The 26119-nt window shown below is 45.2% G+C and overlaps 1 protein-coding gene across 1 annotated transcript in view; it reads left to right on the top strand.

The window, feature by feature from the left end:
* The first annotated feature begins 1751 nt into the window (after positions 1 to 1751).
* Positions 1752 to 26119, top strand: part of LOC146831270 (lectin-like) — a 511784-nt gene continuing 487416 nt past the window's right edge. The window contains exons 1-2 of the mRNA XM_085605534.1: positions 1752 to 1793; positions 21889 to 21955. Of these exons, the coding sequence (XP_085461660.1) occupies positions 21898 to 21955 (58 nt within the window). The 5' untranslated portion in view covers positions 1752 to 1793; positions 21889 to 21897. The remainder of the gene's footprint in view (positions 1794 to 21888; positions 21956 to 26119) is intronic.

Raw genomic sequence — 26119 nt, 5'->3', positions numbered from 1 at the left:
TGAAGGTTCAGTATTGATGATATATTGGGGTTCTATAGATTAGAAGCAGGGGTGAATGGATACTTATGGTGGTGGTTCGGTTCTATACTCTGCAATCAGTTCTTACCATTTCTCTCTCTCTCTCTCTCTCGCTCCCCCCCCAGACATTACTTCCTCTGGTTTCCTGAAGTAAGCGACTGAGTATATTGTTGTCTACACTTGGAGGTAGTGCTGTATTTGTGGTGTCCAAGGATTGAAGGTGAACCACCATGGCCACCAGCCAGCAAACAGGAGCTGGTGGGCATGCTCAGAGGTAGAAGGGGTGCACTGTATGTTCAGATAAATGCTCAACGCAGCAGTGGACATAACACCAGGGAACAAATAGACATAAAAGAAGGACTGTTCATGAATTTTAGATAGACATCAAAATATTGTCAACATTCATTTTACTGCATTTTTTTATTTTTGCTGACAATATTTAGACTTTATTGCAAAACTTGGCAGCAATTGAAATCAATGTAAAGGCTAATTTGGCAAAATTAAAATAAAAACTGGAACTTCAGAAAATGCATTTTACCCCTCACATAAATAGAGGCCGGTGCAGGTAAAATCACTCAGGCTGAGCCCTAGTGTGAATGGTCCTCTGTCAGAGTGGGGGTTGCTCATGTGTGCAACCACTGGCGCTGCTCACCTGCCCTTCTACAAGTCTAAATGATGATAATAATTGGTTTCCACTGCTGTAACTTTATGCATTTCATTTTGCTTGTCACAAAGATGAATTTAAGAGGAGCAAGCTCTGGCCCAGGTGTAACAGCACTGCTCACTTGCTCTGCAGTCAGCCTAGACTGTAACTGTGGGATTTCATTGGAATGAAGGGACGCTTCTCAGCCCATGAAATACGGTTGGAGCAGTCCATAGGTGAATTGATACACCTAAAGCTCTAATGAACTAGCTGACCAATGAGATCAGTAAGGAGGATACTCCACGGGCTGATCCAAAATTTGACTGACACTTCAAACAAGCAGCCGTGAAGCAGACTGACCCATTAGCCACCAATGGCTGTTGGAGATGTCCCAAAGCCCTTATCGCTATATGTGTTGTGTTCATGACATAATCTCTTGAAAACAATGTCCTGGTCCACCGAATATTAGACAAAGACGCTTGCTGTGCCGGTCCAGGTTTGATGGATTTAACACGTCACTGCCAAACAAAAACCATTGGAAATTAAGTGAAATATCATTGTTAGGTTTTATTAAAGTTTCATCTGCGATTACCAAGATGGATGGAAATTAGAAATAATGAGGTTTGAAAAATAGACACAATAGCACACAATAACCTGTAAATAAGATAACAAATGACATCAAAATGACAAAATCGCTGATACGACTTATATCACTACCAGTGAATTGATCCATGATGTCACATTTGACACCATCAAGTGAGAGGTTGTTTCATGCAGGAGACCTGGAAAAAAGATGGAGCTACAGGACAGGGAAATGAGGAAAAGGAAATTCAAGTGTCAGATGCTTTGTTACAACATGGACTATCTTGTGCGTTAATCAGTAGTTCAAAGTAAATCAATCGAAAGACGTAAATGTTTGCAGGGAGAGTCTAGAAATATTTGATGGCACACGACCAAAAGTAGGCTTTCGTGTCCCTTCTGGCGCCAAGTATATTGCTCAGTAGCATTGGTTCAGTGATTGGCTGGTGAACGAGAGGTGTGGCTGATGTCACCTAATAAGAGCCCTGCGGCCACGAAGAACTGAACAGGCGGCTTCTTTTCTTTCAACACGTTCTTTGCTCGAAGGTACAAGGTAAGGACACGGAGGTGCATTAACACCGTTATGAAAGAGTGGTAAGGGTTTGTTAGATGCTCTTTTTACGGTTGATTTTCTGGCAAAACTCGTTTCCCTCGCCTGAATTCACCTTAAATTATTTTAATTCATATAGACTATATTAGTGATATAACGTAAGGAAACAATACAATTTCCTTGTTACTGTGACACCGTTAGTTACCTTTAACCTTTACCTGCCCCAATGCCATTATTATTCAGGTGTGACGTTACAATGCCCGCAGTTACACCAAGCAAACAGAGTGCACACCCAAAGCAAAACCCCAGCTCTAAAAACGAGCCTTCAGTTAGCTTTCCTTTTTGTTTCAGTGTGTTCATTTATTTACAGTGTGTTTGTTTATTGCGCTTCTGGCAGTCGGTGCAGGGAAGCAGGGCTTTATTTACGTTACCACACTTTCTAAATCACGAAGCTAGATCTGAAATTGATGTATGTCCAACTGCTGTGAATATGTTTGCACAAAGTGTGTTGTCAGGTTCACAGCACGGATCTAATCTGACTCTGCATATCACCAGCATGTAGGTTATAATCAGAGGCCGCAAGAGACCAAAGATTTCAGAGAGGTGAGAGGGAGAGTAGGGTGATGGTGTGCTCATGCATTAAAACAAACAGAGTACCACTTTACTGACGGTAAAAAATTATGTTACAATGCATGTTCCGGTGCCATTCCTCATTACTTACCTTATGCAGTGGCGGCACTAGTTCCTCCTCTAAGGCGGAGGAGCGTCGCCGCACTGCTTGTTAAGCAAGCAATTAAAAACAGAAAAATAAAATTCTAATAATTTAACATTATTATCATTTTATTTAAACTACTGACTCGGTTGTGACGAGGCTGGCCAGTTTAGAGGCTGGAGGAGTGATAGGCACTTCGTAAGTGCGCATGACATTTTGGCTGGCCATCTCGGGCCTGCCAAAATGTGATGCGCACTTTGCATGTTCTCCACCCAGGCTGCATTACATCCTGAGTAGAGAACATGCCCAGGGTGCCATACCTTGTCTGAGCGCCGAACCACGGCAACCAGACTAATTACAGCACGACATTGCTGCATTGAGATTGGCTCAGGGGATCTTCGGTGCTTCCTGCTTCCACAGAAGCCAGGAAGAGAATGCCCCACGCCCCATATGCCTGTTCAGGAGCAGCCCCTACTGCCCACTGCTCACTCAGCGAGCAATAACAAATAAAAAAAATAAATGATAATAACTTAACGTTATTATAATTTTATTTAAACTACTGTCTCAGTTGATTAGGGCGGGTGGGGCGGGTCTGTTTAGAGGCTGAGGGAGTGGTAGGCCCTTCTTAAGTACGCATGACTTTTTGGCCGGCCGTCTTAGGCCGGCTAAAATGTCATGCGCACTTTGCATGTTCTCCACCCGGGCTGCATTACAGCTGGGGTTAAGAACATGCCCAGGGTGCCATATCCTGTCTGAGCGCCGAATCACAGTACTCAGACCAATCACAACGCTGCATTGCAGTGTTGTGATTGGCTCAGGGGAGCCTGGGTGCATCCTGCTTTCATAGAATCCAGGAAGAGAACGGAGGGGAGGCAGCGGCAGGACGGCGAGCCGGCCGCTTCCAGGTAAGTGTTTTTTAAAATAATTTTTTTTATTCCCAATCCCGTCCCACCCGTCCCCCCATGCCCGTTCGGTAGCATCTGCTATTGGCCTTATGACCCTTTAAACCTCCATGTTGAACCAGTGTGTAGATAAAAGTATAACTATAAACACAAATAAAGGCAAATTACTTTACCAAAAGTGCCTTGTTATTACAGATCCATGCTTTGTGTATCAGTGGTGACTCCAGGGCTCGTGGGGTAGCTAAGTCGGATATTTGGGCTAGGTCAACAGAGGGATCTTGCAGTGTAGTGTAGTGATACATAACTGTGAGAATACGTGACAGATCCTTGGTTCTGTGCCACTGACCAGGCAGGAAAGAAACTTGAAGAAGAAGTGCCACCGAAGATACAGAAAGTCAAAGAGAAGGATACTTGATTTACACTAAGGGTCTCTTAGCTATAGAACCCTAGTGAGCTCAAGGAACTCAGTGAGAGGACAGTGGCCTTGGCAGGATCTGTATAGAGATCTGACGTTGAGTGATGCGGAGCTAAGGGTTCACTACAATAGAGAAAACATAGTACTGAGTGGGTGAGAAATTAAGATTGGTAAGTATGCATGTTCATTAAAAGTAACTGGATCATTGTAGAAAAGAGGGGAACTAAAACACTAAGGGCCATTGTTGGACTTGGCCCTTCTGGCAGGTTCACCCCCAAAACTTTTTGCAATTATCCTAGCTTTTTCCCTATGTTGTGTGAGTGGTTTTAGGCCTCTAGGCGCTTTTACACCGTGTCCCAGTGGAGAGTGCATGTGCTCTGTGTATGTCTTTAGTGAGACTGACCTGCCCTCCCATGGGAATGCATGGGGAATGTGTGTGTCCATGGTAGTTCCTGGTGCGTGGGGAGTGCAGGGTCGAGTTTGGTATGTGCGAACTCGTGAGAGTGAATTCTGCACGATGATGTGTGCGGCGTTACTGTGTCTAGTATAGAAGTGCCACTTCTAGACGCTGGCATAAAAGTGAAGTGACTGTCTAGCGTGTGATTGGCTGGTGTGCCTGGCTCCAGGAGTCAGGATGGGTCTGCCCCAGTGGTGAGTGGAGAGATCTGCATGGATGAGTGGGAGGAGTACACCTGGGACCTGAATAGGGCTGGGCTTTCCCCACACAATGCTGGCTCCGCCCCTGTGGTGCGACTGATGACCCTGGCCTGTTCTGTGAATAGGGAGAGGGGCTGAGCAAAACAAAGTGCTCAAGAACCAGTTGCATCTGGTTCGCCCCTTCCCTGCACCTTGAGACAAAGGAAACCTGTGTATAAAAAGGGGCTGTGACCCCCTGTAAAATGTTCTCTCTTGTTCCTAATTTGAGGGGGGCCTGCTGTTGCTGCTGGGCGCCGGGAGGACCGCCACTGGGGACTGCCTCCCTGCCTGGAGGGCCCTGTGAGCTGGCCCCTGGGCCCCTGGGCCCAGCCCTTGCCCCCTGCCTTCTGAGGGACTTTTTCCTGGGCTTGGAGCTTTGCCCTGAAGCGCGCTTTCCCTAAAACTAAAGAGGGCTGGGGATTCTGCCCTGGCACGTGGAGAAGTGCTCCTGTTCTTTATTTGCAGCGCGGGGCTGCTGTCTGGTCGATATCCAGCAGCGGGTGCCCACCCCGCGTTATGGCCGCCGTAAGGATTTGCCTTTAATTCATAGCGGGAGCCCACCCCGCATCTGTGCCGCCGTGCGGTCATTATACAATAGCGGGTGCCCACTCCGCATTTTTATCGCCTAACGGGTGCCCACCCCAACAGGGACAGTGTGCTAATGACGGGAACCTACCCTGTGTTGTGCCAATAATGGGAGCCTACCCCGTATTGTGCCCGGAGGAAAGGAAGACAGACACAAACTCACCGCCGCGGCCCGGAAGCTGCCTGACTGGGGGCGGGGCCTCATGACGGAAGCAGGAAGCCGTCCGGGAGCCTCGCGGGCTCCATTCCCGCCCCCTCCACTCCTGGGTCCGGGAGGAGAACTGCAGGAGAGGAAGAGGCCGGTGTCTCCCCCCGGGGCTCCCGAGAGGAAGGAGAGCCCCTTTGTGCAGCGGAGGAGCAGAGAAGGGCTAAAGTGCAGGCGGAGCCCCCGTGTTCGAGGAGAGCACCGTGGAAGGAGTCCCGGTGAGTGCGACACACTTGAGAAGGGGTTGGGGGGTGTGTTGGGACACAGTCCCGGGGCCCGTCCTCCTCCTACCAGTACCTACTTCTTTGGGGGCACAGCTGGTGAGCGGACTCGCAGGAGGGTGAGACGCTCCACCGTTGGGGAGTGATTTTTGTTCACAGAGCCCCCAAGTGGAGCCCCCACCTACCTGTGCCAGCGTTCTTGGGTGCATATTTGTTCTAGAGCTCAGAGAGGCTCCAACGTGGGGGGGGGTCAAACAGATTTCTAGAGCCAGCGCGCTCCAACACAGTGCTGGGGCCATAATTGTTTCAGAGCCCTGTGTGGCTCCAATGTTTTACACATTGCTTCTATGGGCCATTGAGGGCCCCTGCCTCATTGTGAACTCTCACAGCTGCCCAGCAAGTAGTGGGCAGCTGCATCGTTTAGGCCCTCAAAGTCCTTGCGCATTTTTCCTTGGCTGCTTGCGCAGCCCAGCCCTGACATTTGGACAAAGGGCGTTTTGAGCCCCTGAGAGGCCAAGTTGGCCTGGGGACAGTTTTCTTGCGTTGTGCCCTCACCTAGGGTACATGGTTATTTTTTACATGCGTACTTTTGCGCCATGTGTATTGCCTGTATGCTTATTTTTTATCCCTAACTGTGTCCATGCGTAGGAGACTGTTTTCCTAGTATAGGTTATGCTAGTGTGTTCATGGTTCCTTGCAGGATAGGCCTAAGATTGTGTAGGGTGTACTTACCTTTTACCAGTGGTTACTGGTTGTGCGCTACATTTATTATTTGTTCTACATGTCTACATTTCCAATTGGTCATTGGTGCTAATTCTGACAGTGGTCCATGTGGCCCTGTCTTGTGTAAATAGTCCCCTGTAAATTTTGCCAGGGCCAGCTTTACACATTGCCTCCGGGATAAGCCTGACTGCTCGTGCCAAGCTACCAAGGGGGTGAGCAGCGGTTATCTTTGGCGTGTAACTTCCTTGCCCTGACTAGAGCGGTGGTCTCTGCCTGGCTTTGGCGCAAGCCCTAGCCAACCAGAAATCCCATTTCTACAGGCATATTTACAAGAACTTAACGCAAATGTAGCGTCAATTATTTGACATTACAGCAGCTTTTTTTTATCGCCTTTTTTGCAAATTGCCACTAACTGCAGTTAGCAGCAATTTTCAAGCGTAAACGTTAATTTTCAAGATCGCCACTACTGTGGACTTAATGAAAATAGATGCTAGGTGGGCTTCATCATGCAAAAACTGCCGCTAACCCCACTGTGCGATATTTACAATGACATTTTCGTCAGGCGATAACCCCTCAAAACTGCTACTGAATCCAATTAGAAGCAGTTTTTTAAGACCCAAAAATAGCTCCTCTTTCAATTGGTGCAAACACTGGGGCCTCATTTCAGAGGTTTTGGTGCTGGACAGCGCTTCTATAAGGCAGGCGTAAGGCTCTGACACAGTGGCGTCCTAGAACTGTTGCAGAGAAATCTGATAGATTTCACTGCTCCACTCCTATGAGGCTTTGTTGCGTGGGAACGCCCACCCTGCATACATCATACCTGATGCAGGTATAATGTGGCACATGGCTTCACAAGATCACGCATATGCATAGATGCATCACTTTGTAAATACGGCGCAAAGTGGTGCAAAATTAACACTCCAAGTACGTCAAGAAAATGATGCTCTGGCGGCTTTAAACTGTCAGAAGGGGCTCATGAATGAGCCCTCCTGTATTTTTACCCTACATTGAAGCACAATGGCTGCCATAGTGTTGCGGAGTTGATTGATGTTGTGCAGGAAGGGACACCTACCTGTACAAAACCTATCAATTCAGGGTATTTCCTTTTCCTCTGTGTGGTGTGCGTTGATGGCAGATTTAAAAGGTTGTGTGAATTTCAGGGGTACTGTGGCTCCATCTCTTCTTGTGACATCTGCAGGTGCGTCAGGACTAGTGGAGGGTGGGAGTGAATCAGTTGGCCTTCGTGGAATGCTGTTAGCTTGGTCTTTTCTTGAGGGATGCCAGGTTGTCAGTAGAGGTTGCACGCTCCGGTGTTGGTTTCTGTTAGTGTTGGCAGAGTGGTGGTGCTGAGGTAGTTGATGAAAAGTTCTTTGATGGCCTGGATCCAGCTGCGATGGGGGGGGGGCGATGATGGCGGTGGTGTACAGTGGGCATGGTGAAGGCATGATGTATACGATGATGGTCGGTCCAAGAGAGTTCTGTATTGTGGCTATAGTGGAAGTTCCCGCTTGCGGAGAAGAGGAGCTCGAGCGTGTCTCCGGCTAAGTGGGTTAGTGGGCGGTGCCTAGCTGCTTGAGTCCAATGTTGGTGAGGTTACCCAGGAGGGGGTGGTGTTCTGGTCACTGGGGTTGTCCAGGTGGAACTTGAGGTCTCTGAGTAGGACGAAGTCGGAGGATGGCAGAGCCTGGGGTGTAAGGAGGTCTACAATGGCATTGATGAATGGAAGTTCATTGCCAGGGGGCCTGTGGATGAGCATGCCACAGAGGGTGGTGTTGGGGTTGGTCCGTTCTGGAAGTGGAGGTGTTCCATGTTCGTTTTTGGGTCATTAGAGTGTGTGGCCAGTCAGATTGTGCTTTTGAAGACAATGGCAATGCCTCGTCCTGGACAGTTGAGGTGGTCTTTGCGGGTGATTTTGTAGCTATCGGGGATGGTGATGGCAATTTCTGGTCCGGAGCAGAGGTTTGGTCCAGGTTTCCATGAAGAAAGCGATGTGTGAAGAGGTGGCATCATGGAGGTCCCAGATTTATGTGGCATATTTGTGGAGGGACTGCGCGTTGAGGAGGATGCAGTTGAGCTTGCCAGGTGTGCTGTTCATCGGCTGATGTGGCAGGAGGTGCATTTGCAGTTTCGGCAGGTGCAGGGTGCTAGGGTATTCTTTGATGATGCTAGATGGCTAGGCGGCGTGGCATCCAGGATTAATGGCAAGGAGGGTGCTGGCGTCATAGCGGTGGAGTGTTCGAGAGGCAGAGCCCCTGGTGCTAGGCATGGTACAGGGGTGGACGGATGCAGACGGGCTCGCCTTTGGCACACCAGTGGCACGCCCACTGCCCATGGCTACCCAGCATCTGCCATTATGCGGTGCTGCAGGGGGGGCGGACATCCGGGAGGTGGGAAATGCTAAAAAGGACACTGGAGGTGCAGGGACGAAGGTGATTGCAGTGGCAACAAGGGAGAGGGTCGGGAAAAAGGAACTGCATAAAAAGCACAGGAAAGTCAAAGCCAAACAAAGCAAGGATTTAAAAAAAAAAGACAAAGGTGCAGAGCAGAAAGGTGAACAGGAATAGCAGAAAATAGGGACAGGAGGGCAGTCAAGCTGTAGAGCAGTGGCACTCTACCACTGGACCACCTGGGATGATGTGCAGGCAGAGGCCTGCAGGTGGAGAAAGGACTTGTAAACCTGACCTTCGGGTCAGAGGAACCAGCAGCAGATGGGGACAGCAGCAGAAGCAACAAGATGGCACAGTGCTGTAGAAAGAGGAAGTCCCTAAGAGTTAGTCCTCATAGACCCCAAAGGAAACTAACAGGGGGCAAGGAAAGGCAGCACCAGCTGGTTGCCTTTTCCGATCTAACAGTGGCAACCAGATTCCGTGTTCCCCATTTCCCAAGCGAGTAACGGCGTATCAAGCTGCATACCCAAGAGCCTGGGCCAGAACCGGCCCCGTTCCCCTGGCACCCACAGCCACCAATGGCTGATCGCAGCAACTTGAGCCAGTTAGTGGAGTCCCCCACCAGTCTTGTGCAGTGTCTTCGGTGATGTAGGTCAACCGCAGCGCAGGGATTGCTCAAGGCAAGGTGTGCTTCACCCACAGATGCTAGGCCTGGGCCTGACTTGCCCCCGGTCCTCCTCCACTGCGTGTCCTAACTTCTCCTCACCTGGACATTGACACCGGGGCTCAATGCACTGCACTCTCTCAAATCTGTGACTCAGCAAGCTGGAGCCTTTTTCACAAGCCTGGGTACAGCTGTCACCACCAAGTCCGCTGGGGAACCTTCAGATGCAGGTGATGCAACAGGGCCCCCTTAGGCGTGAAGTTGCAGTGTTCCCACCACACAAGTTTGGCGCAGCTCAGGTGCCTCACCCTCTACAGCTTACGGCAAGCGCTACATCCTAAGGCCTGTGAGGCAGTGAGGCGTGGCCCACCATTGGTAATCTCCTCCGTGTACCCTGGTGTAGTTGTGGTGCCTGGTACGCGATGCAGACCTCCCTACGTTGGTGCGCAGGAGCACTTCTACCATTCCCAGCTCCAAGGGGCACCAGGTGGTCTTCTCACACAGGTCAGCAACATGTCTCCATGCAACCTGCCAGACTTCACCACCAGGTAAGGGGGATCACTGAGGCCTCAATGTCTACCACCATGGCCCAGCAACTCCACAGCACCTCTACCTCCCACTCTTGGTCACAGACACAGGCCCAGCGAGACCTCCGGGCCACAGGGACTGTCCCCGTTTTCAAGGTTTTGGCTGCCATGGTATTGCAAGGAGTGCGCTATGAAAAGGGATGCATCACTGGTTTTTCCCAGCGATGCGTCTCGTTTCATAGCTGTAGCCCTGAATCTGCAACTCCTCTTCCCCTGGGACTCTGGCTGGTCATCCTGGCTGTTCGGGGATTTGAGGGCGTTATTGATATGTGTTGCACTTGGCCCTAGCTGCTCCATTCTGCATTCCATTGGTTTTATTTCCTATTTTTCATTGGAGGTGGACTTATAGGCTATTTTTACCTCTAGAGGCAAAAAAAGTCACGTTGGGCTGAATAACGTGAGTTTTTTTGCTGCTAAATGGTCTTTCGTCACTTTTCTCTTGCTAACGACAAAACGTTTATTGCCTTGACACTAGAGTGAGCTGCAGTTTTCACCGGGTCTTCCTGTTACTATCTCCATGTAGCGATGTATTGTAAATACATCACTAACAGGGCGATAGTTTTTGGTGATAGACCGCGTTAAGAAAACAGCTGCTAACTAAGGCTAATGCTAGTTAGTTGCAGTACTTGTAAATATACCCCTAAAATGCTTGACAGTGGTCTGTGAGTGTTGTGTCATAAAAGCTGTAATGGTTTTGGGGAGGGAGGGAGTTCTGTGGAGGGAGAGAGAGAGAGAGAGAGAGAGAGAGAGAGAGAGAGAGAGAGAGAAAGAGAAAGAGAGAGACAAAGGGCCTGATTTACAAGGGGGCTCAAGGGTTACTCCATCACAAACATGATGGCTTTCCTGCACCCTTAGTACAAGTGCTTTATATCCTATGGCACTCGTAATAAGGCACACTTTTGTGACGGAGTGATACATCCACCAAACTTTGAGGCCCTAAATCTACTAACAATTTTCTGAAAACTCTCTCACCTCCTGGATAATTTCACTGAATTCCTGTGGTGTAGCCAGCAGGGCAGAGACAGAATATCGAATAAAAAATATTGAGCTGCACAAATATCGAGTTGTAAGTATCGTGGTTCAGAAATATCGACAGCAAGAATATCGTGGTCAAGAATATCGACTTAAGGTAAGTAATATCGATTTTAAAAATATCAAAGTGTTTAAGATCGTTTGCAAAAATATAGTTGTTAAAAATATTGTTTGTTTATTAATGTTATGTATTTTAGTAAATATTTTATATGTATGTGATATATTTTTTTGTATAAGAATTGTTTGTATTTTTTATATATGTGTTACATTTTTAGTAGTTATTAATTTTTATTTTTTTATTTGAATTTAGCATTTTTAGTTCTGTAGTGGGTTGTGGGTTTATAGGGGAATAGGGTGGGAAGTAGTTTATTTATATTACATTTATTGATTATTTTTTATTTATTAATATTTGCTTGATTGAGATGTTATAGTGTTAAATGTGTAAAGTAATTTATTATTAATTAATAAATAAATGGTTAATTTTTTTTTTTTTTTTAAAGAAACCTTTATTTGACTTCAAAGAGTTACAGACATGGGCCTACAACCCCTTGGGCCGGCCACTTATTAGCAGGAGATATATCATTCCACCGTTATACAGATTGAGCAATCCGAGGATCTCGTCAGTCCATCAGTACTCCCAGTGAAGGCAAAAACAGTAGTTAGGTGACAATATGAGATATGGTTCCAATTTTCGACTTAAAACTAATAAACATTACACACAAACAAGGAAATAAACAGTGTGAATATTGGGACGCGCTCCCCGGGGTAGGAAATCAATGACCTGCGGCCGAAAAGGGAGGGGGGCCTGGGAACAGAGGAAAAATCAAACTGTAACCTACGCATAACCTAACGGGTGAGGAATGGTCAGCTAGGGGGACAAAGAAACATCCGATACAATAGTCAGGGGGGGGCACAGATGTCTCCGCGATAAGAATTCCACGGACCACACACCCCAGTCCATTTCCTAGGCTTGCCTCTCGCGACATACACCGTCTTTTCCCTAAACATGCACCAATCCATATTCTCCTTCCACACCAAGACCGTGGGGGACCTCTGGGAACCCCACAACTGTGCGATGTTTCGTTTAGCCACCATATTACCCAAAGTCGCCCACCGCGTCTGCGCCACATTATAATCGTTGGGCTCCCACACATTCAGCAGGCATCTCCTAGCTTCTGGCAGCAGAGCGACATGGGTGACCTCTTCCATTACGGCATGCACCCGACGCCAAAAGCGAGCCACCTCAGGGCATTCCCATATAACATGAAGGAAAGTACCCAGAGAACCACAGCCACGCCTACACATCCCATCCACGGAGAGACCCATGCACATAAGGCGGGGACCAGTGACATACACTCTAAGGAGTATCTTTAGTTGTACGAACCGAAGGCGGGCCGGAATTGCCACCTCCCTCGGGGAGGCTATTGCCGAGACCCAGTCCTCATCATCTAATTCCAAACCATCAGCCACCCAGATCTCCCTCACGTGGGTCAACAGGTCTGCCCGGTCGTTGATGAGTTTTTTATAGATCAAGGAGATTGGGCTGTCAGGCATGTAGCCATCGAGCACCCTGTCCTCCAGTGGGGAATTTTCCGGGATAGCAGTAGCATCAGGGAAAACCGAGCGCAACGCATGACGGACCTGAGCATACCGGAAGTACTCCCTATCGCTCAGCTTATATTCCGCTTTCAGCATTTCAAACGTTTTAAACTCCCCTTTCACCCAGAGATCACTCACCTTACAGATGCCAATCATATCCCATTTCTCACATCCTTTAGTTCTCCACAAACATCCCAGCCCTTCTGAAGCATACAGTGGGGTCGCTCGAGTCAGGCGGTCCTTCCAACCCATTGCGGCATTAGCAGCATGCCACACACGTACAGCTATCTTGGTTGGGCCTGTCAACTGCACACCAGGTGACTTCGAATAGAGTGCTCTGTTATAATCCCCCCCAGGCAAAAGCATTTTATCCATCTCGAACGCCGGGTTCAGGGCCGGTCCATACATCCCGTGGTTCACCGCCGCCAATTGGGACGCCCAATAGTATCGTTTGATATCGGGGAGTGCAATACCCCCATCATACCAAGGGAGTGTCAATTTTGCAAGAGCGATTCGCGATCGCCCGTCCCAAAACAACTGCCTCTGCAAGCTCTCCACCTCACGGAAGTAGCGGGCCGGTATGACATCGAGTGTATTTTGCAGTGCATATAGGAATCGTGGTAGCGACATCATTTTAAACAGGCGCGTCCGAGCGGCGAAAGCGGGAGCCGTCACCACCTCGAGACGTCGGCCCTCAGTCGTTGGAGTGGGGGGAGTAAGTTCCGCTCATAACGGGCCACAGGGTCCAAGGATATGAATACCCCCAGGTACTTAAACCCTAACTGCGAAATCTGGATAGGGCAGCCACGCGGGAGGAGAGGAGCATCCCCAGAGAGAACATAGACACACGACTTGGCCCAGTTGATGACCAAACCGGAGTTACGACCAAATGAGGTCAGAACATCGACTAGTACAATCAAGGACTGCCGAGGAGATGTGAGGTACAGGAGAATGTCGTCCGCATAAAGAGAGATGCGGTCCTCAAATTCAGGCGTCCACCTAATGCCGCGCAACGAGGGCTCCCAACGTAACCAGGCAGCCAGAGGCTCCAATGCGAGTGCGAAGAGGAGGGGCGACAACGGACAACCCTGCCGCGTGCCTCTTCCCAACTCGAAGGGCGCCGACGCTCTGCCATTCACCACTACCTGAGCCAACGGTTCCTCATACAACAATTTCACCCAACCGATAAACCTGGGGCCAAAACCGAATTTCGCGAGTGCCGCCCAAAGATACGGCCATTCTAGGGTATCAAACGCCATTGTGGCATCCAAGGACGCCAAAACGGCCGGTTCACGTATGTGCGCCGCTCTGGCGAGCACTCCGTAAAGACGTCTCAGGTTCAGAGCCGTATTACGGTGGGGTATGAAACCGGACTGGTCCGGATGGATCAAGTCGCCAACGACCCTAACCAGGCGATTAGCCAAAACCTTAGCCAGAATTTTAGGCTCAGCATTTAGCAATGAGATGGGCCTGTAAGAAATACACCGATCCCGTGGCTTGCCCTCCTTGTGAATCACGACTATTGTAGTGAGACGCTGATCATAGGGGAGGGAGCCCACGTCACGTGCCTCAAGGAACATGTCGCGGAGATAAGGCACCATCTTGTCCGGGCGCAGCTTATACAGTTCAATGGGAAGGCCGTTGGGACCCATGGCCTTGCCAGAAGCGACCGAGCGAATAGCCAAAGCAATCTCATCAGCCGACAACGTCGCATCCATCAGTACGCTGTCCGCCTCTGACAAAGACGGCAACGCAATGTCTCTCAGCAACAAATGAGAGCCATCCTCAAGGCCATCCGAGACTGGAGAATACACCTCATGGAAATAAGTCGCGAAACATTCAACAATTTCCACAGGGTCAGTCACACGCACGCCATCCGTTCTCTCAATAACTGGCACCACTCGACTCGCTCTCTCCTTCTTGTCCAACCATGCAATCAATTTTCCAGCCTTGTCCCCCACATCGTATAAGCGCCCTTGTTGCTCCCTACTCATCACCTTGGCAGCATCAGTAACCAACGCTTTATAGTCAAGCTGCTTGAGACTGAGAACATGCAACTTATCATTCGTAACACCCAACTCAAGGTCCCCTTCCAACTTGGCTATTTCGTTTTCAAGGCGAACCACCTCTTCAGTCTTGCTTTTCTTGGAGTGGGAGATTAGAGAAAGTGCCTGCCCACGAATCACTGTTTTGAAGGCTTCCCACAACGAGACAGCAGATGACACAGACCCCACATTTTCATTGAAATAGCGCTCAAGGGACTTGACCAGGTCCGCCCGGATTTTAGGATTACGCAGGTACCAGGGATTAATCGGTGCTACCCTCCCCTCAGCCCCGGGGACGACCTCAATGCGCAGCAGCAGGGGGGAATGATCAGAAATACCCCGGGCCAGATGTCTTACTTCCCTAATCATCACAGCTTGGGCCGCCGGCATAAGGACATAGTCCAGTCTCGATAAACTGCCATGAGCCCCTGAGTGGAAAGTATATTGCGCCTGCCCCGGGTGCATCAGTCTCCAGCAATCTATCAGCCCGAGGGTATCTATAAACCCACTAAGCCAGGCCTGTGCCCCCGGGAGGTCCCTGGGAGGGTGACGATCCGCCCTACCGGATACAACAGAATTAAAATCGTCCCCCATCACCAGAACCCCCCCCGGGAGCCCCAAGACCATTCACCCCAAATCAGCGAAAGTTACGGCCTGCAACCCTGGTGGTACATACACAGAAACAAGCGACACGGTTCTGCCCTCCCATCGGCCCACAAGTGCAGCATATCGCCCTCTAGGATCATGAATCACGTCGTCTACCTCCAACGGGAGAGAGGCTCTGATCAAGATGCCCACCCCCACGAGCCAGAAGTGAAACCAGAATGAGCAACAAGACGGTACCCCCACCTATTCATAGCATGGCAAGAATTCCCAATGAGATGCGTTTCCTGCAGAAAGACAATGTCTGGCGACAGCCGTTTCAAAAACTGCAGCACTACTCCACGTTTAATCCTATCCCCCAAGCCATTCACATTCCACGAAAGTACTCTCAGTCCCCTACCCCCCATCCCAACCCCGCGCACAACTCCCCCCCCAGAGTCCACGAACCCGACCACCAATCGTGTAGCGTTACGTTGCCTTGTAGAACATTCAAACAGTCCCCGACTCCCCCCCTCCCCTCAAACATTCCCGTTACAACTCCCCCCTCCCTGCACCCCTGCGTGAGCCCGTGTAGCCCCCCCAACTTGCAGTGTGCCTGTCGCCCTAGCATTAACTACAAAAAGGGGAAACCCAAGAGGAGGAAGAGCCTCACTGAGCACCCCACAACCCCGGGCATTTAGGATAAGGCACTGAGTAAAAACATCAAACCAAAATATGGAAGTGTCATCGCAATGGTCAGTCACCGGGAACCAAAGTCTATTCCTGTCCAGCCAGGCCTACTCCGTTCTCCTCAGTTGGTCCCTCTCGACTTCTTCGCTGGGGCAGTGTATCAAGCCAATCTCCTACCTCCTCCGGCCGATCGAAGAAATATGTCCGATCCTCAAACTCAACTCGCAACCTGGCCGGAAAGAGCATCGCATATTTCAGGTCCATGTCTCTCAGTCGCCGTTTAACACCCATGAACCCCTGTCGCTGCTTTTGGACCGATTGCGTAAAGTCCGGGTAGAAGCTTATATTAGTGTTCTCAAATTTCGTCGGCCCACTCACCCTTGAGGCCTGCAGGATCGCGTCTCTGTCCCTGAAATGAAAAATTCTGGCAATGAGTGGCCGTGGGGGAGCGCCCGGTTTCGGCTTACCACCCGGAACTCTATGGGCCCGCTCGACCGCAAAGAATTTACTCAACCCCTTGGGTGCGAGATGGTTGATCACGAGGTCTTCCACGAAGAGGTCAGCAGCAGGGGCCTCCGATTTCTCCGGTACCCCGATTATGCGCACATTATTCCGCCGAGCCCTACTTTCATAATCCTCCAGCCGACGGACAGACAAATCATTGGACGTCCGCAGATTACGAACCTCGGTTTGCAGGTCAGACACGTCCGTTGCCAGACTCGACGTTGTCAGACCCAAGGATTTGACCTTCTCATTCGTTTGTGAAAGGTCCGCTCTGAGAAGTTTAACGTCGATCAAAACCGTGTCCAATTTATGGGCCAAGGTGTCGAATTGCTGGCCGACTGCTGCTTTCATCTCATCGATGGCGCCCATGACGTCCTGCAATGTTAACTCCGTAGACGGTCCCGGGCCATCCTTGGATCTCTCCGGTGACTTATGCAGGCCACTAGGAGATCCTTTTGGCTGGGTATAGCGGTCCATGTTATTAGCTTGGGTATGAGCCCCCCGCCTAGTCGTCTTGGATATTTGCTTGTCGCCGTCCAATCTAGCCACCATTGTCTGATGGTCGCCAAGGCCACCGTCCACCAACACGATTAGTGATCCTCGGAGAGCCGATCTAGGGAGCCTTGGCGATCACGAAAGGCGGTCCAGACTAGGGTCCAAGATTCAGGCAGGATACCTGATCTTCCCACTAGCAATGCATGCTGACAATCCGGGGTCCCTCCGTCAGTTTCAGCGTGGAGACCCGAAACCGAAAGTGAAAGTAGGGGGTGCGCCCCGGCCCGGGTCCTGCAGGCCGTTGTTGTTCACTTTCTACCCGGGCACCATGCCAACTCGAATCCGAGGCAAGGTCAGGAGTAGGCCGCAGACTTGAAATCGATGTTATCCCGGTTCCTGAAGTCCGATTTGAATTTGGACAACGGGTATCACCTCCGCATATGTTCGCCTTTAGAAGCCCGTCAATAGAATCAGGATATATTCAGGATAGACATGAGAGGTCGTGGAGGCCCTCGGGAGCCCTGTGCCTACGTGGCCATCTTGGTTGCGCGCTAGGCTCCTCCCCCGGTTAATTATTTTTAATTAATTAATTGGTAATTAATTATGGTAATTGTGTAATTAATTTTAGGTGTGTGTTGTGGTGTTTATAGGTTTTAAAGGTGGGAAGTAATTTATTTTTAATTGATGAATTAATAATTTGATGTTAATGAATTTTCATTAATTAATTATGATAATTGTGTAATTAGTTTTAGGTGTGTGTTTTGGTGTTGATAGGTTTTAAGGGTGGGAAGTAATTTATTTTTATTTGCTGAATTAATAATTGGATGTTAATTAATTTTCATTAATTAATCAGAAATTAATTATGGTAATTGTGTAATTAATTTTAGGTGTGTGTTTTGGTGTTTATAGGAGAAAAGGGTGGGAAGTAATTTGTATTTAATTAATTAATATATAGTTGTTAATTAATGTTAATTATTTTATATTTATTGTGGTTTAATTGTTTATTTTTTGTCTTGTTTTTACTTTTAATGGGGTAAAGGGTGGGTATTAAATACATTTTAATTACTTTATTATTTGCTGTTAATAGTAATAGTTTTTAATTTATATATAGGTTTTAATTGTGTTTTAATATTTTAGAGTTTAATGTAGGTGTGTGTTGTGGGTATCATAGTGTTAAAGTGTGTGTAGTCAATTAATGTTTACTAGTTTATTTTAATTACTGATATTTTTTAATTGATTATTAATTATGATAATTTTCAGGAAAGAAATTATTACAAATGTTGAAGTGTTTTGTTATTGTTGTGATGTTATAGGGTAGGTAAGAAAATAAATACATTTATGTATTACTTAATTTTTTTGTTTGTAAATATCTTCTAGTTTAAAAGATTTATTTTCCATAAATGTATTTATTATTTTATATGATATACTATGTGTAGGTTTTTTAATATGTAATTAATATTCTAATATTGTTCCTTTTTATATATTTAATATATTTAAATTTTAATTTCTAAATATTGTTCATTTAGTTTTTATGATTTTTTTTATAATTGTTAATGTTTTTTTATTTTTGTTTTACCTGTTTGAGTGTGACTAATAATTGTTGTCTGTTCGCTATCCAACACTTTCCCTAATGTTGCACTCACTGGAGTGGGAATACTGATTTTACCTCTCCGCTATCCAACACTTTCCCCGCTGTTGCACTCACTAGAGTGGGAATAGTAATCTTTGCCACTTTGCTATCCAACACTTTCCCTACTGTTGCACTCACTGGAGTTGGAATACTAATTTTGACCCCTCCGCTATCCAACACTTTCCCTACTGTTGCTCTCACTGGAGTGGGAATGGTCATTTTTACCCCTCCGCTATCCATCACTTTCCCTACTGTTGCACTCTTTGGAGTGGGAATAGTAATGTTTACCCCTCTGCTATCCAACACTATCCATACTGTTGCACTCACTCTAGTTGAAATAGTAATTTCCACCCCTTTGCTATCCAACACTTTCCGTACTGTTGCACTCTTTGGAGGGGGAATAGTAAATGTTACCCCTTTGCTATCCAACACGTTCCCTATTGTTGCACTTACTGGAGTTGGAATAATAATTTGTACTCTTCAGCTATCCACAACATAATAATTTTTACCCCTCCACTATCCAACACCTATCTGTTGCAATCCCCTCTGCTATCAGCAGATATTACTCCTCCGCTATCCAACAGTTTCCCTACTGTTTCATTCTTTGGAGTGGGAATAGTAATGTTTTCCCCTCCGCTATCCAACACTTTCCCTACTGTTGTACTTACTGGAGTTGGAATAGTAAATGTAATTTGTCTGCTATTCAACACTTTCCCTACTGTTGCACTAATTAATGTACTGGGAAATTCAAGTTTAAATATGTTTGAATAGATTACTGTTTTAAATTATTATAGAATGTATTTTTTTATGTTTTCAATTATTGATATATATATATATATATATATATCAACGCTCCAGTTGCCTACCAACACTTGAGCAGCACTCGAGCAAACTGAAGGTGGCAAGCCTTTAATCAGGGGTACAAGCAGGCTCCTGTTATATATATTATTTTAAACTTTTAAAATAAATTAAAGATAATAGTTCATGAATTATTTTAAAGTAAATATATATGTGTAAATTATTATATTTATGTTTATCTTTTTTTAATTGAGTTTATTTGTTATATTTGGTTAAAATGTATATAAAATGTAATTAATTTTGTTAAAAATTAATATTAATATTTAATATATAATGTTTTATTTGATATATATATATACATATATATATATATATATATATATTTACATCGATATTTTGTACATCTATATTTTTTACATCAATATTTTTGATTCAATATTTTTGTACTTTACCTGTTTAGTTATGGGAGTCGATATTTTTGTAGTCTAGATTTTTTATTCGATATTTCGAACATCAATATTTATGTAATTGATATTATATCAGTGAATCGTAATCTCTTACTCTGGAGCCTAGCCAAAAATCAGACCTCATCTGGAGATGACGTAGAAGAAAAAATCACCTGAAGGATTTGGGACAATGTGTATGAAGTTCTTTTATTTTATCATTTTCTAACGTATCATTTCTTTAGAAACCTTTTTCATATTTTACACCTATTTTAGAGATGGTATGAACATTTTACTTTGGAAATGTATTTGTTAAGGTTCTCTCTAAACTATTGTAGTGTTTGTCCTCGGTAGGCCTGGGCGGAAAATTTTGTTCCGCTCACGGAAATCTGTGATATTTTGACATTTTCGCGTTTCGCGGAGAGCCCAAAAATGTCAAAACTTTCGCAACCTGCCGCGAAACTGAAGTATTTTTCTTGTTCGCGCTTTAAAAATGCATTTTCGCACGCTGGGTCGCGACTTACCGGGTCTCTGCGTTCGCCGACGAGTTTTCCTATCCGTTCGCGCGCGCCACAAGATGGTGGATTGTTGGTAGCCGGTCGCGCTATCCCGCGAGAGCTTGCGATCGCGAACAAGTCATTAAAGCGAACAGGAAATAAGCATCGCGAGCAAGATGGCCTCGCCCATTAGCGACCGCATGGGCAAGTTGGAGATATATTTCCCTGCGAGCACGCAAAAACACATCGCAAATGGGCGGGAAAAGCAATCTCCGCATCTTCGCAAAATTTCGCATGCTCGCGGAAATTTTGCGCAATTTCGCGCTAATTTGCAAAAATCAATTTCACAAATTCAGCCCACCCTCAGTCCTCGGTAATGTTTACTGACACTGTATTGGTGATTGGAGAAGCACCTGTTGTTATATGTTTACATTGTATCCTGAGGGAAAGGCTGTGGGAGGACAAGGAGCTCCGTCATATGGAATGTAAATTGATATTTATAAGGCAAATCAAAGGCCCCTTTCCTCTTGCCTTGCATGTTTCCCGAACTTTCCTGTCTTTTTTGTGCAAGTATTATATTCCCCATTTTGTCCTGACACACGATATTCAGCATCCTCAAGGATGGCCCTACCTGAAAATCTGTCTTTATTCCCTGGGTTGTATTTTCCTTTAGTCTCCCTTTTACCCCTCCCTCTCACATCCCCTATTACCCCACCTTCAAATCGTGATCCATGCTCTCCTCCGTGTCTAGTGTCAAGTCTTTGACTCCACCCAAAAGTTGGTCTCTCTGCTAACATATTTCCCTCACCCTGGACACGTTGTGCTTGTTACACACCAATATTTACAGCTATCAACCTGTGCAGTCTGGAATTGTGAGCCAATTTAAACTTTCCAGTTTTTTAGGGCCCGATTCACAGAACTAACTTAAGACAAAATCCTAAACTTACTACCATTTTGGTATTCACAGAAGGCACTTACTCATTTTGGTATTCACAGAAGGCACTTACTCATTTCGGTATTCACAGAAGTTAGGAGTCCTAACTTTAGGACTCCTAAATGCCTTCTGTGAATACCGAAAGTCTTAAAATTAGGATTTTTCTCAGTTTAGTAGTAGTATAGTTAGGACTCCTAACTTTAGGACTCCTAAATGCCTTCTGTGAATACCGAAAGTCTTAAAATTAGGATTTTTCTCAATTTAGTAGTCCTAAGTTTAGGACTCCTAACTTTAGGACTCCTAAATGCCTTCTGTGAATACCGAAAGTCTTCAAATTGGGATTTTTCTCAATTTAGTAGTCCTAAGTTTAGATTTAGGACTACTAAATTGAGAAAAATCCTAATTTTAAGACTTTCGGTATTCACAGAAGGCATTTAGGAGTCCTAAAGTTAGGAGTCCTAACTATACTACTACTAAACTGAGAAAAATCCTAATTTTAAGACTTTCGGTATTCACAGAAGGCATTTAGGAGTCCTAAAGTTAGGACTCCTAACTTCTGTGAATACCGAAATGAGTAAGTGCCTTCTGTGAATACCAAAATGAGTAAGTGCCTTCTGTGAATACCAAAATGGTAGTAAGTTTAGGATTTTGTCTTAAGTTAGTTCTGTGAATCGGGCCCTTAGTGTCTACACCAGCGTGTACTTTTAGTCTGTAAGAGTATTTTGACTCTTTGTTGCTCCTCTTTTCAGAAGATAGCCAACATGTGGGAAGTTGCTGGCAAAATAATTCTGCTCTGTGCGATGTTCTCATACAGCGCAGGTAAGGTTTTCTGTATTAATGCAGCAAAATGTTCATTACTTTTTTAGATGTAATTCAAACGGTATTTAGGTCAAGGTATTCTTGGAAGGTAACTGAAGTGGAATGCCCTATTGCACACAATACAAACTGATGTGTTAAGGGATGAGGAGGACCAGACGTAAGGTACAGGGATACTATGAAAAGTGTATTGAGAGAGTCCTAAGGACTCCATGGAAAGGACGTGGGAAAGGAGAAGAGAGACTTGGTTTACATAAAAAGTACCATCAAAGTAGCTGCAGAGGTTTTCAAGCTGAAGGAGTTACTGTAAGCAACCTCTGAAGGAATGACATGTCTACGAAATTTTCAGTGCAACAGCACAGATTGCTTAAATCTGAGATTTTCTGGGTTATTGTCATACAAAGAATTTTATCATATAGGTCCTTTAATACTGGACCAAACTGAAGTTGTCAGGAAAGACTGAACAAATACAGCTGACCTGTTTGACTGGAGTGGAGGTAGGACTGTGAGCTTTATTTAGGTAATGTTTCTCTCAAGGTGCAAGCAGGCCTAGCAGCTTCACCCAGGCATGTGCATTTGTTTTGTTTCTAGTGTTACTCTTTAACGCAAAAAAAATCAGACATTACTCGGTTTCAATCTTCCAATCTGCGGCTTCATAATTTCATGTGTCAGGATGTTGCTTGTTGTTCATATGTTTGCTTGGATGTCTTCAGATGAACACAGGCAAACACTCACATGGATGAAGAGAACTTCTGCAGTTACAGTAACTCTCCAGCTTCTCAGTATCATCACTACCTGTGAGCACCGGGATAATCAAAAGTAACTGCTCAGTTCCAAAAACCATTAAAATCACTGGGAAGGCTCCTAATTCGCCAGTCCTGATTCACAAAGGTAAACCGACACTTTCGTGTAAGTTTACAATTTTTTGGGTATTCACAAACTGCAAGTTTAATTTTACTAATAGTAATTCTTCTAGTGCAGAGACTCTGCTTTCAGGGCGGAGAACTCTACACCCAAAAAGATAGGACAGGCCTATCATTCTATGTGCGTAATCTCTGCCACAAGTGTGGAGTCTCCACAGTCGTAAAATTACTAGTAGTAAAAGTCAAATCATGAATCAGACCCATAGATATATTTATATATACATATATTTTCACAATCCCGGGAGCTCCTCCTGGGAAATCTGTCCGTAGTTCAGTGGTGCGAGATGCCGGTAGAGCAAACCGGCGTCACAATACCCAACCTGATTCCAATAAATCACGCTCTCAGGTTCTGAGGAAAGGAATGATTTATTACTCAAAGTAACACATTTCGAAAGAAAACTTTCTTGATCACAGAAAAGTTTTCTTGATCAAGAAAGTTTTCTTTCTAAACATGTTACTTTGAGTAATAAATCATTCCTTTCCTCGGAACTTGAGAGCACGATTTATTGGAATCAGGTTGGGTATATATATATCTAAAGGCATCCGATGAAGGCCAATGGTGGCCGAAATGCATTATGCTGATTTCATCCGAATAAAGTGTTTCCAGACGGTCCCCCGTGTGGCCTCTACTCTTTTCTAGGGAGGAGGTGTTTGGATATATATATATATATATATATATATATATATATATATAAAATTCAGTGAAAAAACCATAGGTTTCACACATGTTATAGTTAGCTGGACATTTTACTCGTAAAAAACCAATGAAATTGCCCCGTTATAGTTAGTTCAGCTAACTATAACTCGCGCGCCCGCAATGAACTGCTGATGACGTCACATATTACATCACTCATGACATGGTCAGTGACATCACTCATGACATCACTGATGACATCTCAAATGACATCACTGATGACCTCACTGATGACATCATCCAGTGAATGTGTGTTTTTCTGAAAATTAAATATGTTTTATATATGTATATCTCAAGGTTGATGGAAGAATAAATGGGTATATTACTGTCTAAATGGATGATTTCTTTTTGAAAAATTGATTATGTAACTGACTGATTAAGTGTATCATAGTGAATACATGGCTTAGTGAGTAATGTTTAAATATGTAAATATCTGTATCATTTTTTCACTTTGTGTATAAGTGGCTGCATGGGTTGGTGAGTAGCTACATGGGTGTCTATATAGGTTATTAGTTGGTTTTTTGAGTATCAGTCTGAGTGTCTGCATGGTTCGGTGGGGGGTATGACGTAGTGCATAGGTGCATGAATGAGTGACTCACTGTTTGTATGTGTTGAACAGAGCATGTGTGCAGGACTGCATGGGTGGATGAGTGTATGTATGGGTGTGTTAGTGAGTGAATGACTGTCTCAATAGTGTCTTTATGAGTAACTACATATGTTTAAAACTAGTATATGTGACTATTGGTTTATATATGTGAGTATATGTGAGAGTGAGAGATTGAAAGAGTTCCTGTATGAATAAGTATGTATTTCCATAAGTGATTGTTTAAAAGACTAAGTATGTGTAAGTTTCCGTAGAAGTAAGTGTGGTGGTGTGTGTATAACTGTATATGCAAGTAAATGTATGTTTGATTCTTTATTAGCATGAGTGACTATGTGTGTGAGTAGCTCTATGGATGAGTGGCATTGTGTTACAGGATGTATAGGTGTATGAGTACATATGAAAAGTGAGTACATGTATGAGTGACTGTATTGGACTGTTGGTGAATGAGTGGATGTGTATGTGGATCTTAGAATTACTGAAGAGGTTGTTGTAACTGTTATTGGTATGTCCATTGTTTTGTAAATTTTAGTCTCTATTTTTGAATGTGTGTAACAAAGGTTTTATTAGGGGAAGAGGAGGTCTGCCACTCTATCACAAGGATGATGTCATCAGTGAGGTCATCAGTGATGTCATTTGAGATGTCATCAGTGATGTCATGAGTGATGTCACTGACCATGTCATGAGTGATGTAATATGTGACGTCATCAGCAGTTCATTGCGGGCGCGCGAGTTATAGTTAGCTGAACTAACTATAACGGGGCAATTTCATTGGTTTTTTACGAGTAAAATGTCCAGCTAACTATAACATGTGTGAAACCTATGGTTTTTTCACTGAATTTCTAAGGTTTTTTATATGCTAATTCCTAACTATAACGTGTGTGAAACCTATGGTTTTTTCACTGAATTTCTAAGGTTTTTTAAATGCTAATTCCTAACTATAACGTGTGTGAAACCCATGGTTTTTTCAGTGAATTTGCAAGGTTTTTTAAATGCTAATTCCTAACTATAACGTGTGTGAAACCCATGTTTTTTTCAGTGAATTTGCAAGGTTTTTTAAATGCTAATTTTTTTTTTCTTCTATTTTTTCTAACATATTTTTATTTTAATTTTCTTACCTTTTATAAAGACTATGATTAAATTTTTAAAATTCTTAAATATGTTTTTTTTAATATATTTTTTAAAATAAACATGTAAAATTTATTTGCAGTACTTTTTTTCTAATTTTTTAAAAAAAATTTTAGTACGCGTACCGTAAGCTCACGGTAAGCGTACGGTTTACGCAACGTCCGTAATTTTCCTACGCTGCTTGCGTATAGTTACGCAATTTGCGTAGCCGCGCGTACTCCGCGTGGGACGCGTACGCGTGTACGCTACACGCGCACGTTACGCGGAAGTCCCGGGAGTCACTGTTATGCGCATGCGCGCAAGCGCGTGTCTTTTTTACGCGCATGCGCACTTTTGCCGTAAGCGTACCGTAAGCGTACCGTAAGCGTACGGTAGGTCATGTGATCATGAAACACAACTTTTGATTGGTTGAAACTACTTTCAGTTCTAGAACTCTCCTACACCACACCCATTCCCCTCATTTCTGCTTGTGATCCCTTGGGAGAAGGAGCTGGTTTGTCTTTGGGATACGATGGCAGAACAGCAGAGCTCTTCTGAGAGTGAGGCTAGCACTAGCAGCACTGTCTTGAGGCAGAGATCGAGGAAACAAAAGCCCTCTTATGTATGGGATTATTTTACTTTTCCTGAAGGCCAGCAAAAGGTAAATGCACCCTTAGTGACTTGTAAGCTGTGTAAGCGTGTACTTTCTAGAGGTAATCCTAACAGGAAGTATTCCTTTGGGAATCACACCATGAAGAGACACCTCCAGGATGTACACAGAAGGACACATGGTCATCTTTTTGGAGGTAACTCTTCAGAAAGACAAGCCAGTACATCCACAG

This window comes from Triturus cristatus, chromosome 5_1 (assembly GCF_964204655.1).
Source record: "Triturus cristatus chromosome 5_1, aTriCri1.1, whole genome shotgun sequence".
Classification (NCBI taxonomy): Eukaryota; Metazoa; Chordata; class Amphibia; order Caudata; family Salamandridae; genus Triturus; species Triturus cristatus.
Note: the sequence above shows the minus strand (reverse complement) of the source record. Positions and strands in the feature narration are given on the sequence as shown.